Here is a 14,636-nt window from a genome sequence, read left to right as displayed (position 1 = left end):
ACGGCTATCTCTCCAGCCGTATCTCTAGCCAGTGGGATGCCCTTCCTGCACTCCGGCCATGGAGCTCCTCACACAGACCGCCTCACGTAAATTTATGCCGTTGCACACACTCTCTTCTCTGTCTAGGATACTCTTTCTCCAAACGGTGAAATTGCTAAACTTCAACCCTTTTATTTATTTATTTATTTATTTTTAAATTTTTTTAATGTTTCTTTATTTCTGAGAGAGAGAGAACATGCACGAGCGGAGGAGAAAGAGAGAGAGAGAGAGAGAGAGAGAGACAGAATCTGAAGCAGGTTCCAGGCTCTGAGCTGTCAGCACAGAGCCCAACACAGGGCACAGACTCACGAAACATGAGATCATGACCTGAGCTAGAGTCGGACCCTTAACCGACTGAGCGCCCCAGGTGCCCCGAGAGGAAGTTTCTTCAGCCCTTTTAAAAAAGCCAGTGTGTTTGTCACCATCTCTCTGAAGCCCTCCCCAAATCTTCCCAGGCATTGACCCTTCAGACCCCTGCAGTCACATGGCCTGTTGCCCAGCTGTTGTTGTAACCCTGTTACACCACATGGAGCCTTTGCCTCCTGAAGGCAGACCCTGGGCTGGATCTGTCTGGGAGTCCCCAGGGCCGGCATGGACCTCCCACAGAGCAGAAATAGGGTGGGCTTTGGAAGGTTAAATCATCAAGTCTCCTGGCTTCTGCCGCCCTGGGGTGTTTGCCCCTTCCTCTGAGCCTGTCTTGAATTCCTCATTGCTCCAGACTGGCCTCCATTCCACCCTGTGGGAAATCTGCTTCCCTTTTGACTCCCAGGGCTGTCGTCTTTGAGATTCCATGGACGATAAGATGTCCAGTGTTCTGATTTTGCCTTTCATGCCAGAGAATAACGGCTGCATCTTGGGTCCTAAAGATGTCTCCACAGCGGCAGTCCAGGAAATGCCAGCTTGATTGACCGACTCTTTTCTGTCTTCCAGGGTCCTCTGCTGCTGTGCCTGGCATGAACAACTTGGGTGCATCAAACCCCGGCTGTTCTCGAGCGTTTCCTCAGGCCGGGAATTTGATGTCAATGGGTCCTGGACACACTTCGGTTTCCTCTCTCCCCTCAAACTCAGGCCAGCAGGACCGGGGTGTGGCTCAGTTCACTGGCTCCCAGAGCCTGCCACAGAGCAGTCTCTATGGCCTGGCTTCCGGCATAACCCAGATAGTCGGCCAGCCCCCACCACAGGCCACCAACGGACATGCCCACATTCCACGGCAGACTGGCGTGGGCCAGAGCACCTCGGTCTCCGCTGCCTATGGGCAGAACTCTCTGGGAAGCTCCGGCCTCCCCCAGCAGCACAATAAGGGGACCCTGAACTCTGGTTTAACAAAGCCACAGGTCCCAAGGGTGTCTGCTGCCATGGGAAGCCAGAACCCCTCGTGGCAGCATCAGGGAATGCCGAACTTGAGTGGCCAGACCCCAGGGAACAACACCGTGAGCCCTTTCACGGCAGCCTCCAGCTTCCACATGCAGCAGGCCCACCTGAAGATGTCCAGCCCGCAGTTCTCCCAGGCGATGCCCAGCAGGCCCATGGCCCCCATGAGCTCGGCAGCCGCGGCAGGGTCCATGCTGCCCCCTGTGAGTGCGCAGCAGAGGACCGGAGCCCCTGCCCCAGCACCTCCCCAGGGAGCCCCACAGCAGGGCTTGCCGGGCCTGAGCCCGGCCGCACCCGAGCTGGGGGCCTTCAGCCAGAGCCCTGCGCCATCGATGAGCAGCCGGGCGGGACTACACTGCACTCAGGCCTATCCCGTGCGGACCGCGGGCCAGGATCTGCCCTTCGCCTACAGCGGGCAGCCGGGTGGCAGTGGGCTGGCCAGCATGGCCGGAGATGCTGACCTGATCGACTCCCTGCTGAAGAACAGGACTTCGGAAGAGTGGATGAACGATCTGGATGACCTGTTAGGGCCTCAGTAACTGGAGGATTTGTGGTGGTCTCAAATGTTCACACAGCCTGTATTTTTATTCTCAGATTCAAGAAAGAGCAACTACATTGGACCAAAAGCCCGCGGCCCGGGGAGCTGGGTGGGTGGAGCCAGAGCCCCAGGGTGGAGGCCTGGCCTGGCCAGGCCAGTGTCTGCCGGGTGCACAGCTCCCAGCCAGCAGTTGTGGCCCGTCGGGCTGGCCCCAGCCCATCTGCTGGCTTTGTTGCCTGGTGTTGGGACAGCAGGATAGGGTTCTACGAGTGGTTTTCTATCCAAATGACCAAAAAACCAACAGTAAGAATGGTGAAACCCCACGATGGCAGGCTCATAAAAATCTCTGCCATTGTGTTGACTTAATCCAAGATTTCTCCTCTTTCCCCAGTGTTGGGGACAGGTTTTGTTGCAACTTTATATAGCAGAACTATTTGCAATTTGTAGCATAGAAAAGATTAATTTTTTTTTTTTAAGATTTTAAGACAGATTAGGATAGGTGGTGGTTTAAATTGATTTTAAGTGGCATTGGAAACCTAGGGTTTCCTTTGGTTAAGAGCCCTTTTTATTCCTGCTCTTTGTCCGCTTTCAGGGGAAAGGGAGGGTCCCTGGGCAATCATTTCTGTCAGTACAGGCTGTGACTGCATGTGCCAAAAAGGAACAGGATGCCGCGAGATAGCAGAATTAGTGACACAGATGTGGTCACTCCAGCCGCACTCCTCCTCCTCCCCCCAGAATGCTGTGCTTCCAGGACCCCAGGCCACCCCCAGGCTAAATGCCGAGATGGATTATTTGGGATTCCTGTGTCCCCTTTTGTTGTAAACCCTCCCCCTGTTCTGCAGTTTCTCTCAAAACTTGTATTTAATGTGTCAGGAAGGTGATCATTGCTGTGCACAGACGTCTTTCCTTCACCCCATCTGCAGTTCCCATGACCTCTCTGCCTCCCCTTCTCTCTCCAGCACAAATGGAAAACTTCTTTAAGGCCACAGGTTACTAGACTGGAGGAGAAAGTCATTACGATTCCTTAGGGAGCCCTAGCATTGTAGTAGTGGGGCTGGTGTCCCCTCCCCAGAAAGCAAAGGTTTGGGGGAAGGAGGGAAAGAGGTGTGCACTGTTGGGCAAGGAGGCCACAGGCCGAGCCGCAGGTGAGAACTCCACTCTGTTTCACCACTTCTGCCGCTCTCCCTCGTCAGATGACGTGCACTTTTTGAAGAGAATGACTTTATAACACTAATACATCCTTTAAAAAGACTGGAGTGGATTTCTCTTTGAAGGTCTGAATTAATGGACTTTGGCTAAGCTAAGAGTCCGCAGAACAGAGTATTCCCCGTGGGCTGTTTCTGGAAACAAAGATGGAGAGAGCACTTCGGTTAGAACGAAAGCAAAATGGTAAGTGCAGGGCGAAACCCTTCTAAACAGAGTGTTGGAGAGAAAATAGGACACTGAAGAGAGTGGCTTCCATGTAGAGTGGTCCCTGGAGAAACCGCAACCCCATTTTTATTTCCCTGGAGTCTCAAAGTGGGTGATTCAAGGAGTGTCATATGTAAAGAGTTAAGCCAAGGAAGAGATCCACGTGGGCAGCCCGAGTGGCTTTGAGGGGATGAATGGTTGCACACACATGGGTAATTATTTTGCACCAGCAGTGCCTTTCATGGGGGTAGTTGGACCCTCAGATCCTCTTCTCTAATAGCCATTTGCCACCTTGGGTGGTGTCTGGGCCATTTCCCCTTTAAATGCCCTCCCTGCCTTCCTCGTACTGAATCTAGCTCTCAAAGAAGGGAACGAATCCTAAAGCCAGTGAAGACTCCACCCTCTGAGTGAGTTCCCCAATCTAAAGGGGAAGAGGGGGACTTCAGTGGGTTTTCAACCAAAAATAGCGGGCTGCAGGCTGGTGATGAGTCCTTGTTCCTCTCCTGCTCTCCCCCTGGCCGCTCACCTCTGTCCCCTCCCGGGGAGGGCTGCCCCTGCCTTAGCCCTCGGGCCGCCGGACAGACAGCAGGCTTCTCGCTGCAGTGTCGGAGCAATAAAATGTGATGCTTGGGGTCCCCCCCCCCCCCCCAGGGAGCTGCCCATGGCTTTATTTATGAATCTGGTTTTTGGGTAGTCAAGGGGGGAGACTCTGCTTCAGTGCAAATCCCCTCTTCCAGGAGCCATGACTCACAAGAAAAGGGTGCTCGGACTTTGTTATACACATTTGCTTTGTGTAAATAAATGTTTACAATTTTATATTAAAGAGGAAATAAGCGTTAGAGTTTCTGACTGTATATTTTTTACTTTTATAGATTTTAAAACTATGATCCTTTATATGTGTTTTGGGGGAGCTATGATAAGTTTTATGGCAAACAGTTGATATTGTTAACTTTCTATTGTCATCAAAGTACATAAAAATCCTGTTAATCCCCTTATCCTCCTACTGCCCTTAACTCTGGTATACACCAAAAAGAAATCTTTACTCTCCTTCTTTTATCATTATAAAGTAATAAAAGTATTTTGCTAGTATGGAAACCGCCTGTGCATTTGGCTTCACGTGGCTGCACCCACAGTGTGGGAGGTAGGAAGTGGACCCGGACATGACTTCTTTGGTGGCTGATTTCCTTTGGCAATTTACCCCTTTCCTTCGGTGGAGGGAGAAGGGACGTCTCAGTGATGATGGGTAGGAGGGTAGGACTCAGGACCACCAGCCTCTCCCCTCTCTGGGACCCAGCCCTGCCCTTGTGTCTAATGGAGGGAGGTGGACCAGATAACTCAGGGATACTCTAGGTCCTTAGCAGTTTAAAGGTTTCACTTGAAACCCTTAGACTTACCCTCAGAGCAATTCTCCAGGTCCTGTTTAGTTGCCTTTTTTTTTTTTTAATACTCATTTTTGAGAGTGTGACTGAGGGAGGGGCAGAGAGAACGGGGACAGAGGATCCGAAGCAGGCTTGGCACTGACAGCAGCGAGCCCAATGTGGGGCTCAAACTCAAACTCACCAACCATGAGATCATGACCTGAGCTGAAGTCGGACGCTCAACCGACTGAGCCAGCCAGTTACCCCTGGTTCCATACTCAGTTTCTCTATAATGGGGGGCAGAGCCCAACCACTGCTGTCATCTTCGAGGTTAAGAGCTGCAGATATTCCCATCGCTGTGTCATGTTACTCTCAGAGCTGGAGGATCAAGGGGGTCCTTGATTCTGAGTAGTAAAAAAAAAAAAAAAAAAAATCAAAATCTCTGTTAGTTCTATCTCCCCTCAAACCCAATGCCATTTCTTCTTTTTGATACTTGGCTGTGCAGTAAGACACTTTTCTTAAGTTCTGCGTGTTAGAGTGGATGTAATTCTATATTTGTGACAGCCAAATATGCCCACCAGCCAAGTATGTTCCACAAAGGGACCCAGAGGACCTCCATCTACCAAAAAGAAAGAGGCACCACATCGTTGAGAAGTTGGGTGGCCATTCCTCTGGGGCCCAAACTGACAGAAGAAGATGTTGTAACAGAACCGGGCTCCCTGATAGCAATGGGATCTAGAGGATCCCACAGCAATAGGACCAGGTGGTAGCTCGGGCCTTTCAGAGGCCAGGAGGGAGGACCAGACTCACAGAGAGCTAGGGAGCTATGAATGGATCATGGTGTGGCCAGAGGCAAATGGCTGGGCAGCTGACAGGGGTTGGCTTCCTTTATACAACCGGAAGGACTCAAGGGATCGTTGGCCCAATGGCTGAGGGAAGCTGCCCCAAGACGAAGTCACAAAACATTACCTAGTTCCCAGACATGAGGCAATTCTCAGGCTCAGAACCCCTTGTCCAGAGGAGAGACCGGATCTCATGAGGGAGGCCTCTCCCACATTGCTGTGAGGAATGCAGTAATGGTTGTCCTGGTCCTTCCCAGAGGGACCTCCAGCCATTTATTTACTCAGAGAACTGTACATACCCCAGGGAAGAGGAATACCTGGCGTTGCTTTAGGATTGCCCTTGAACACAGGTGCCTTTGATACCAAGTCAAGTGTCATCAGGACTCTGGTTAGGTTAAGGGAGTAAAAGTGGGTACACAGTAAATGGAGTCCTGGCCCCAGGCCCAGCTCACAGTGGGATGGCTGGGTTCACAGCTCTGCCTGGTCATTTCCCTGGCCTTGATCTTCAATCAGAGTGGACACCCTTGCTTGTTGTAGAAACCTTCCATTGGTCAGGTGGAAACCTCCTGTGCTGGGAAAAGGGCTTTTGAATGGACTAGCTATGGTGGCGGGGGGGGGGGGGGGTGTGCGGGGAGGGGAGGTGCGGTGCTCTGCATGATGCCAGCAGCATGGCTCTGACTCACCGAGGCTGCTCTAGCTCTGTTACTACTGAATGTCCAGCCTGTCAGCAACAGAGACCAATGCCAAGCCTCTGAGCCCATCTCTTGAGACTAGCCACTTACTTGGTAGTATGTTAGTCCCTCCCATGCTGGAAAGGGTGGTGATTCATCTTTATTTTTTTGTTCTTTTCTGGCTTTTCGTTTCGATATAATTTTACATTTGTGAAAAGAGAACAAAGATCTCAAAACACGCCAAGTTGTAGCAGACACAAAAGACCACGTATCATAGGAATATAGGAATGAATCCCTTTATGTGAAATGTCCAGAAAAGGCAAACCAGCAAAGACAGAAACAGATCAGTAGTGGCCTGGGGCTGGGACTTACTGGGGTGATGAAATTGCTCTAAAACCAGATCATGGTGATGCTCTGCACAACTGAGCAAATATACCAGAAGTTGAATTGTACATTTAAAATGGGTGAATTTTATAGCATGTAAATTATATACCTCAACAAAGTTGCTTTTTACAATAGTACAAAGAATGCTTAATACGGTTCACCCAGCTTCCTCATATGTTCATCTTTTACAACAGTATGATTTTTTTTTCTTTTTTCTTTTTTTTTAAGTCGGCTTCATGTCCAGCACAGACCCCAACATGGGGCCTGAACTCACAACCCCTGAGATCAAGACCTGGGTTGAGATCGAGTCAGATGCTTAACCAACCGAGCCACCCAGCACCCCAACAACAGTATAATTATTAAAAACAGGAAATTAGGGTACCTGGGTGGCTCAGTTGGTTAAGCATCCGACTTTGGCTCAGGTCATGATCTCGCAGTTCATGGGTTTGAGCCTTGCATCAGGTTCTGTGCTGACAGCACAGAGCCCACTTTCAATCTTCTGTCTCTCTCTCTCTCTCTCTCTCAAAAATAAACACAACAAAAGGTACACGTAAGGAACGAGATTAATGATAAGACTTTCCAAGGAAAGGATGCCATCCTCTTCCCTCTACCCTTCCTCTAGGAAGGGGTATACACCCCAGATCAGTGACTGGGACATGGGGCTGCGGCTCCAATAGGTAGGAGACGGGAGGGGGAGGGGCAACCCAAGGGTGGAAGTAGAAGTGGCCTAGAGGTGGCCCTGCTTGCTGTCACTCCAGAGACCCATTGGGAGAGCTTGTGCTTTCTGTCCTGAAACTTTAGGCTGTGTGCATCCAGACACCCTGGCTCCCAAAGGGAGAACATACCCACCAGAAGACACAGCAGGAGTCCCATTAGGCTTTAAGTTACAGCTGCCTCCTGGGTCCTTTGAGCTCAGAGGAAGAGGCCAGGGTCCTGGCAAGAGGAGTTGACCTTGACCATTAAGGGAGGAGGGTGAGGTTCCACACTGGGGAGGCAGAGTGCATTCCACCCTGCTGACCCCATGCTGTGTCTCTTGGTATGATTTTGGTGGTGAGTGGACAGGTGCAGCCACCATGCATTGATAGTGCTGGATGACCAGGGGCTCAGACCCTTCCAGGTATATGGGTCTGGGTAGGTCTTGGTGACCCCTCCAGGTAAGCTGAAGTGCTAGCTGAGGGGGAGGGCAATCTAGACTGGGTGGTAGAAGACGGAGGTGATGAAGCCTGAAACCAGCTGTCGTGTGTTCCACCAGCCTTTTTTTCTTAAGTTTATTTATTTTGAGAGAGAGAGAGAGAGAGAGAGGAGGGGAGGGGTAGAGAGAGGGAAAGAGAGAGAGAATCCCAATCAGGTTCCGAGATATCAGTGCAGAGTCCAACATGGGGCTTGAACCCACGAACCATGAGATCATAACCTGAGCTGAGATGAAGAGTCCCATGCTCAACCCACTGAGCCACCCAGGCGCCCCGCCCACTAACCTTATTTTAAATTTCCCCAGGAAACGAGTCCTGAGTCTTAAGGTGCCACTTGCTGGGGGACTGAACTTACTGTATAAAGAGGGCCCAAAGGGGCGCCTGAGTGATGCAGGTCATGAGCTCAGGGTTGGTGAGTACCAGCCTCGCACTGGGTTCGCTGCTGAGAGCGTGGAACCCGCTTGGGATCCTCTGTCCCCCTCTCTTTGCCCCTCCCATGCTCGTACTCAATCTTGAAAATAAACATTTAAAATAAAAAAAATAAAGAGGATGAGTGGTGCAAGGTGCGGACTCTAGGTGTCGCTGTGGTGCGCCCCCAGCGCTGCGGGCCGAAGCCAGAGGGATTCTCCCTGGGACTGGCATTGACTAGGGAGCTTCGCAGCTCCACCTAACGTACCCTACGCAGGGCCGCCCGCTCTCAATGCCTGATCGCTTTGGGGGTGCCGAGGCCTGAGCTGCCTCCCCAGTTCGGGGCCACCCAGTGGGCCGGCCCGGCTGCAGGGCCCCTTGGCAGCCGGGCCGCAGCCACATCACAGCTCAGCTGGCCGCCCTGCCCTGCTTTCTACCCGGACTTCTCCCACAAGCCATGCACGTTCCGGAGCCCAATCCCCAAATCCTGTTTCTGAGCAACTCGCTCAATGCAAACAGGAGGCTTTGCGTTTAAGTGTTTTGTTGAGAAGGTAAGTTTATCAGCGTTTCAGAGACTTCTTTCTGGTCCCCAAAATGGTCCCTTGAAGGCCCGCCCTCCTCTCTCTCGGAAGAGCATGAGGGAATGAAAACGGCTGTTTCCCGCCACTGTGGTCTACCACGATTCATGGGGCTTCTGGAAATGAGCAATTTCATTGTTGCGGGGTTTTTCCTTCTAACTGATTTTAAGCTATTTTAAGAGTGTTCGGTAGAGGGGGAGGGGCGCCTGGGTGGCTCAGTTGGTTGAGCACCAGACTCCGGCTCAGGTCCTGATCTCCGTGTTTCCAGGTTCCAGCCCCGGGTGGGGCTCTGTGCAGACAGCTCACAGCCTGGAGCCTGTAAATAAACATTAAAAAAAAAAAAAAAAAAAGAAGATGGCGGCGTAGGAGGACGCTGGGCTCACCGCGCGTCCTGATCACTTAGATTCCACCTATACCTGCCTAACTAACCCAGAAAACCACCAGAGGATTAGCAGAACAGTCTCCAGAGCCAAGCGCAGACGAGAGGCCCACGGAAGAGGGTAGGAAGGACGGCGAGGCGGTGCGCGCTCCACGGACTGGCGGGAGGGAGCTGGAGCGGAGGGGCGGCTCGCCGGCCAAGCAGAGCCCCCGAGTCTGGCTGGCAAAAGCGGAGGGGCCGGCCGGACTGTGTTCCGACAGCAAGCACGACTTAGCATCTGGGAGGTCGTAAGTTAACAGCTCTGCTCAGAAAGCGGGAAGGCTGGAGGACAAAGGGAGGGAGAGTTGCTGAGCCCCCGGACAACAGAGCTCAGTTTGGTGGGGAACAAAGGCGCTGGTCAGCGCCATCTCCCCCCTCCATCCCCCAGCCAAAAATCCCAAAATAACCAGTTCCTGCCGGGAACTTGCTTGCTCCGCGCAAACACCCAACTCTGTGCTTCTGCGGAGCCACCCCTCCAGCAGCGGATCTGACTCCCTCCCGCTGCCACAGGGTCCCTCCTGAAGTGGATCACCTAAGGAGAAGCGAGCTAAGCCTGCCCCTCCTGCCCCCATGCACCTTGCCTACCCACCCCAGCTAATACGCCAGATCCCCAGCACCACAAGCCTGGCAGTGTGCAAGTAGCCCAAACGGGCCACGCCACCCCACAGTGAATCCCGCCCCTAGGAGAGGGGAAGAGAAGGCACACACCAGTCTGACTGTGGCCCCAGCGGTGGGCTGGGGGCAGACATCAGGTCTGACTGCGGCCCCGCCCACCAACTCCAGTTTTACACCACAGCACAGGGGAAGTGCCCTGCAGGTCCTCACCACTCCAGGGACTATCCAAAATGACCAAACGGAAGAATTCCCCTCAGAAGAATCTCCAGGAAATAACAACAGCTAATGAACTGATCAAAAAGGATTTAAATAATATAACAGAAAGTGAATTTAGAATAATAGTCATAAAATTAATCGCTGGGCTTGAAAACAGTATAGAGGACAGCAGAGAATCTCTTGCTACAGAGATCAAGGGACTAAGGAACAGTCACGAGGAGCTGAAAAGCGCTTTAAACGAAATGCAAAACAAAATGAAAATGACGACAGCTCAGATTGAAGAGGCAGAGGAGAGAATAGGTGAACTAGAAGATAAAGTTATGGAAAGAGGAAGCTGAGAGAAAGATAAAAAAATCCAGGAGTATGACGGGAAAATTAGAGAACTAAGTGATACACTAAAAAGAAATAATATACGCATAATTGCTATCCCAGAGGAGGAAGAGAGAGGGAAAGGTGCTGAAGGGGTACTTGAAGAAACTATAGCCGAGAACTTTCCTGAACTGGGGAAGGAAAAAGGCATTGAAATCCAAGAGGCACAGAGAACTCCCTTCAGACGTAACTTGAATCGGTCTTCTGCACGACATATCATAGTGAAACTGGCAAAATACAAGGATAAAGAGAAGATTCTGAAAGCAGCAAGGGATAAACGTGCCCTCACATATAAAGGGAGACCTATAAGACTCGTGACCGATCTCTCTTTTGAAACTTGGCAGGCCAGAAAGGATTGGCACGATATCTTCAGTGTGCTAAACAGAAAAAATATGCAGCCGAGAATCCTTTATCCAGCAAGTCTGTCATTTAGAATAGAAGGAGAGATAAAGGTCTTCCCAAACAAACAAAAACTGAAGGAATTTGTCACCACGAAACCAGCCCTACAAGAGATCCTAAGGGGGATCCTGTGAGACAAAGTACCAGAGACATCACTACAAGCATAAAACATACAGACATCACAATGACTCTAAACCCGTATCTTTCTATAATAACACTGAATGTAAATGGATTAAATGCGCCAACCAAAAGACATAGGGTATCAGAATGGATAAAAGAACAAGACCCATCTATTTGCTGTCTACAAGAGACTCATTTTAGATCTGAGGACACCTTTAGATTGAGAGTGAGGGGATGGAGAACTATTTATCATGCTACTGGAAGCCAAAAGAAAGCTGGAGTAGCCATACTTATATCAGACAAACTAGACTTTAAATTAAAGGCTGTAACAAGAGATGAAGAAGGGCATTATATAATAATCACAGGGTCTATCCATCAGGAAGAGCTAACAATTATAAATGTCTATGCACCGAATACCGGAGCCCCCAAATATATGAAACAATTACTCATAAACATAAGCAACCTTATTGATAAGAATGTGGTCATTGCAGGGGACTTTAACACCCCACTTACAGAAATGGATAGATCATCTAGACACATGGTCAATAAAGAAACAAGGGCCCTGAATGATACATTGGATCAGATGGACTTGACAGATATATTTAGAACTCTGCATCCCAAAGCAACAGAATATACTTTCTTCTCGAGTGCACATGGAACATTCTCCAAGATAGATCATATACTGGGTCACAAAACAGCCCTTCATAAGTTTACAAGAATTGAAATTATAGCATGCATACTTTCAGACCACAATGCTATGAAGCTTGAAATCAACCACAGGAAAAAGTCTGGAAAACCTCCAAAAGCATGGAGGCTAAAGAACACCCTACTAACGAATGAGTGGGTCAACCAGGCAATTAGAGAAGAAATTTAAAAATATATGGAAACAAACGAAAATGAAAATACAACAATCCAAACGCTTTGGGATGCAGCGAAGGCAGTCCTGAGAGGAAAATACATTGCAATCCAGGCCTATCTCAAGAAACAAGAAAAATCCCAAATACAAAATCTTAACAGCACACCTAAAGGAAATAGAAGCAGAACAGCAAAGGCAGCCTAAACCCAGCAGAAGAAGAGAAATAATAAAGATCAGAGCAGAAATAAACAATATAGAATCTAAAAAGACTGTAGAGCAGATCAACGAAACCAAGAGTTGGTTTTTTGAAAAAATAAACAAAATTGACAAACCTCTAGCCAGGCTTCTCAAAAAGAAAAGGGAGATGACCCAAATAGATAAAATCACGAATGAAAATGGAATTATTACAACCAATCCCTCAGAGATACAAACAATTATCAGGGAATACTATGAGAAATTATATGCCAACAAATTGGACAACCTGGAAGAAATGGACAAATTCCTAAACACCCACACTCTTCCAAAACTCAATCAGGAGGAAATAGAAAGCTTGAACAGACCCATAACCAGTGAAGAAATTGAATCGGTTATCAAAAATCTCCCAACAAATAAGAGTCCAGGACCAGATGGCTTCCCAGGGGAGTTCTACCAGACGTTTAAAGCAGAGATAATACCTATCCTTCTCAAGCTATTCCAAGAAATAGAAAGGGAAGGAAAACTTCCAGACTCATTCTATGAAGCCAGTATTACTTTGATTCCTAAACCAGACAGAGACCCAGTAAAAAAAGAGAACTACAGGCCAATATCCCTGATGAATATGGATGCAAAAATTCTCAATAAGATACTAGCAAATCGAATTCAACGGCATATAAAAAGAATTATTCACCATGATCAAGTGGGATTCATTCCTGGGATGCAGGGCTGGTTCAACATTCGCAAATCAATCAACGTGACACATCACATTAATAAAAAAAAAGAGAAGAACCATATGATCCTGTCAATCGATGCAGAAAAGGCCTTTGACAAAATCCAGCACCCTTTCTTAATAAAAACCCTTGAGAAAGTCGGGATAGAAGGAACATACTTAAAGATCATAAAAGCCATTTATGAAAAGCCCACAGCTAACATCATCCTCAACGGGGAAAAACTGAGAGCTTTTTCCCTGAGATCAGGAACACGACAGGGATGCCCACTCTCACCACTGTTGTTTAACATAGTGCTGGAAGTTCTAGCATCAGCAATCAGACAACAAAAGGAAATCAAAGGCATCAAAATTGGCAAAGATGAAGTCAAGCTTTCACTTTTTGCAGATGACATGATATTATACATGGAAAACCTGATAGACTCCACCAAAAGTCTACTAGAACTGATACATGAATTCAGCAAAGTTGCAGGATACAAAATCAATGTACAGAAATCAGTTGCATTCTTATACACTAACAATGAAGCAACAGAAAGACAAATAAAGAAACTGATCCTATTCACAATTGCACCAAGAAGCATAAAATACCTAGGAATAAATCTAACCAAAGATGTAAAAGATCTGTATGCTGAAAACTATAGAAAGCTTATGAAGGTAATTGAAGAAGATATAAAGAAATGGAAAGACATTTCCTGCTCATGGATTGGAAGAATAAATATTGTCAAAATGTCAATACTACCCAAAGCTATCTACACATTCAATGCAATCCCAAACAAAATTGCACCAGCATTCTTCTCGAAACTAGAACAAGCAATCCTAAAATTCATATGGAACCACAAAAGGCCCCAAATAGCCAAAGTAATTCTGAAGAAGACCAAAGCAGGAGGCATCACAATCCCAGACTTTAGCCTCTACTACAAAGCTGTCATCATCAAGACAGCATGGTATTGGCACAAAAACAGACACATAGACCAATGGAATAGAATAGAAACCCCAGAACTAGACCCACAAACGTATGGCCAACTCATCTTTGACAAAGCAGGAAAGAACATCCAATGGAAAAAAGTCTCTTTAACAAATGGTGCTGGGAGAACTGGACAGCAACATGCAGAAGGTTGAAACTAGACCACTTTCTCACACCATTCACAAAAATAAACTCAAAATGGATAAAGGACCTGAGTGTGAGACAGGAAACCATCAAAACCCTAGAGGAGAAAGCAGGAAAAGATCTCTCTGACCTCAGCCGTAGCAATCTCTTACTCGACACATCCCCAAAGGCAAGGGAATTAAAAGCAAAAGTGAATTACTGGGACCTTATGAAGATAAAAAGCTTCTGCACAGCAAAGGAAACAACCAACAAAACTAAAAGGCAACCAATGGAATGGGAAAAGATATTTGCAAATGACATATCGGACAAAGGGCTAGTATCCAAAATCTATAAAGAGCTCACCAAACTCCACACCCGAAAAACAAATAACCCAGTGAAGAAATGGGCAGAAAACATGAATAGACACTTCTCTAAAGAAGACATCCAGATGGCCAACAGGCACATGAAAAGATGTTCAATGTCGCTCCTTATCAGGGAAATACAAATCAAAACCACACTCAGATATCACCTCACGCCAGTCAGAGTGGCCAAAATGAACAAATCGGGAGACTATAGATGCTGGAGAGGATGTGGAGAAACGGGAACCCTCTTGCACTGTTGGTGGGAATGCAAATTGGTGCAGCCGCTCTGGAAAGCAGTGTGGAGGTTCCTCAGAAAATTAAAAATAGACCTACCCTATGACCCAGCAATAGCACTGCTAGGAATTTACCCAAGGGATACAGGAGTACTGATGCATAGGGGCACTTGTACCCCAATGTTTATAGCAGCACTCTCAACAGTAGCCAAATTATGGAAAGAGCCTAAATGTCCATCAACTGATGAAT

General features: G+C 48.2%; 1 protein-coding gene across 1 annotated transcript in view; it reads left to right on the top strand.

Moving 5' to 3' along the window:
* The window catches only part of MAML1 (mastermind like transcriptional coactivator 1), a 43,202-nt gene extending 38,749 nt beyond the window's left edge, over positions 1-4,453 (top strand). Inside the window, exon 5 of the mRNA XM_042982050.1 lies at positions 970-4,453. Coding sequence (XP_042837984.1) covers positions 970-1,949 — 980 coding nt within the window. The 3' untranslated portion in view covers positions 1,950-4,453. The remainder of the gene's footprint in view (positions 1-969) is intronic.
* The last annotated feature ends 10,183 nt before the right edge of the window (positions 4,454-14,636 follow it).

The sequence above is a fragment of the Panthera tigris genome, chromosome A1 (genome assembly GCF_018350195.1).
Source record: "Panthera tigris isolate Pti1 chromosome A1, P.tigris_Pti1_mat1.1, whole genome shotgun sequence".
NCBI lineage: Eukaryota > Metazoa > Chordata > Mammalia > Carnivora > Felidae > Panthera > Panthera tigris.
This window is presented reverse-complemented; position numbering and strand designations above follow the sequence as displayed.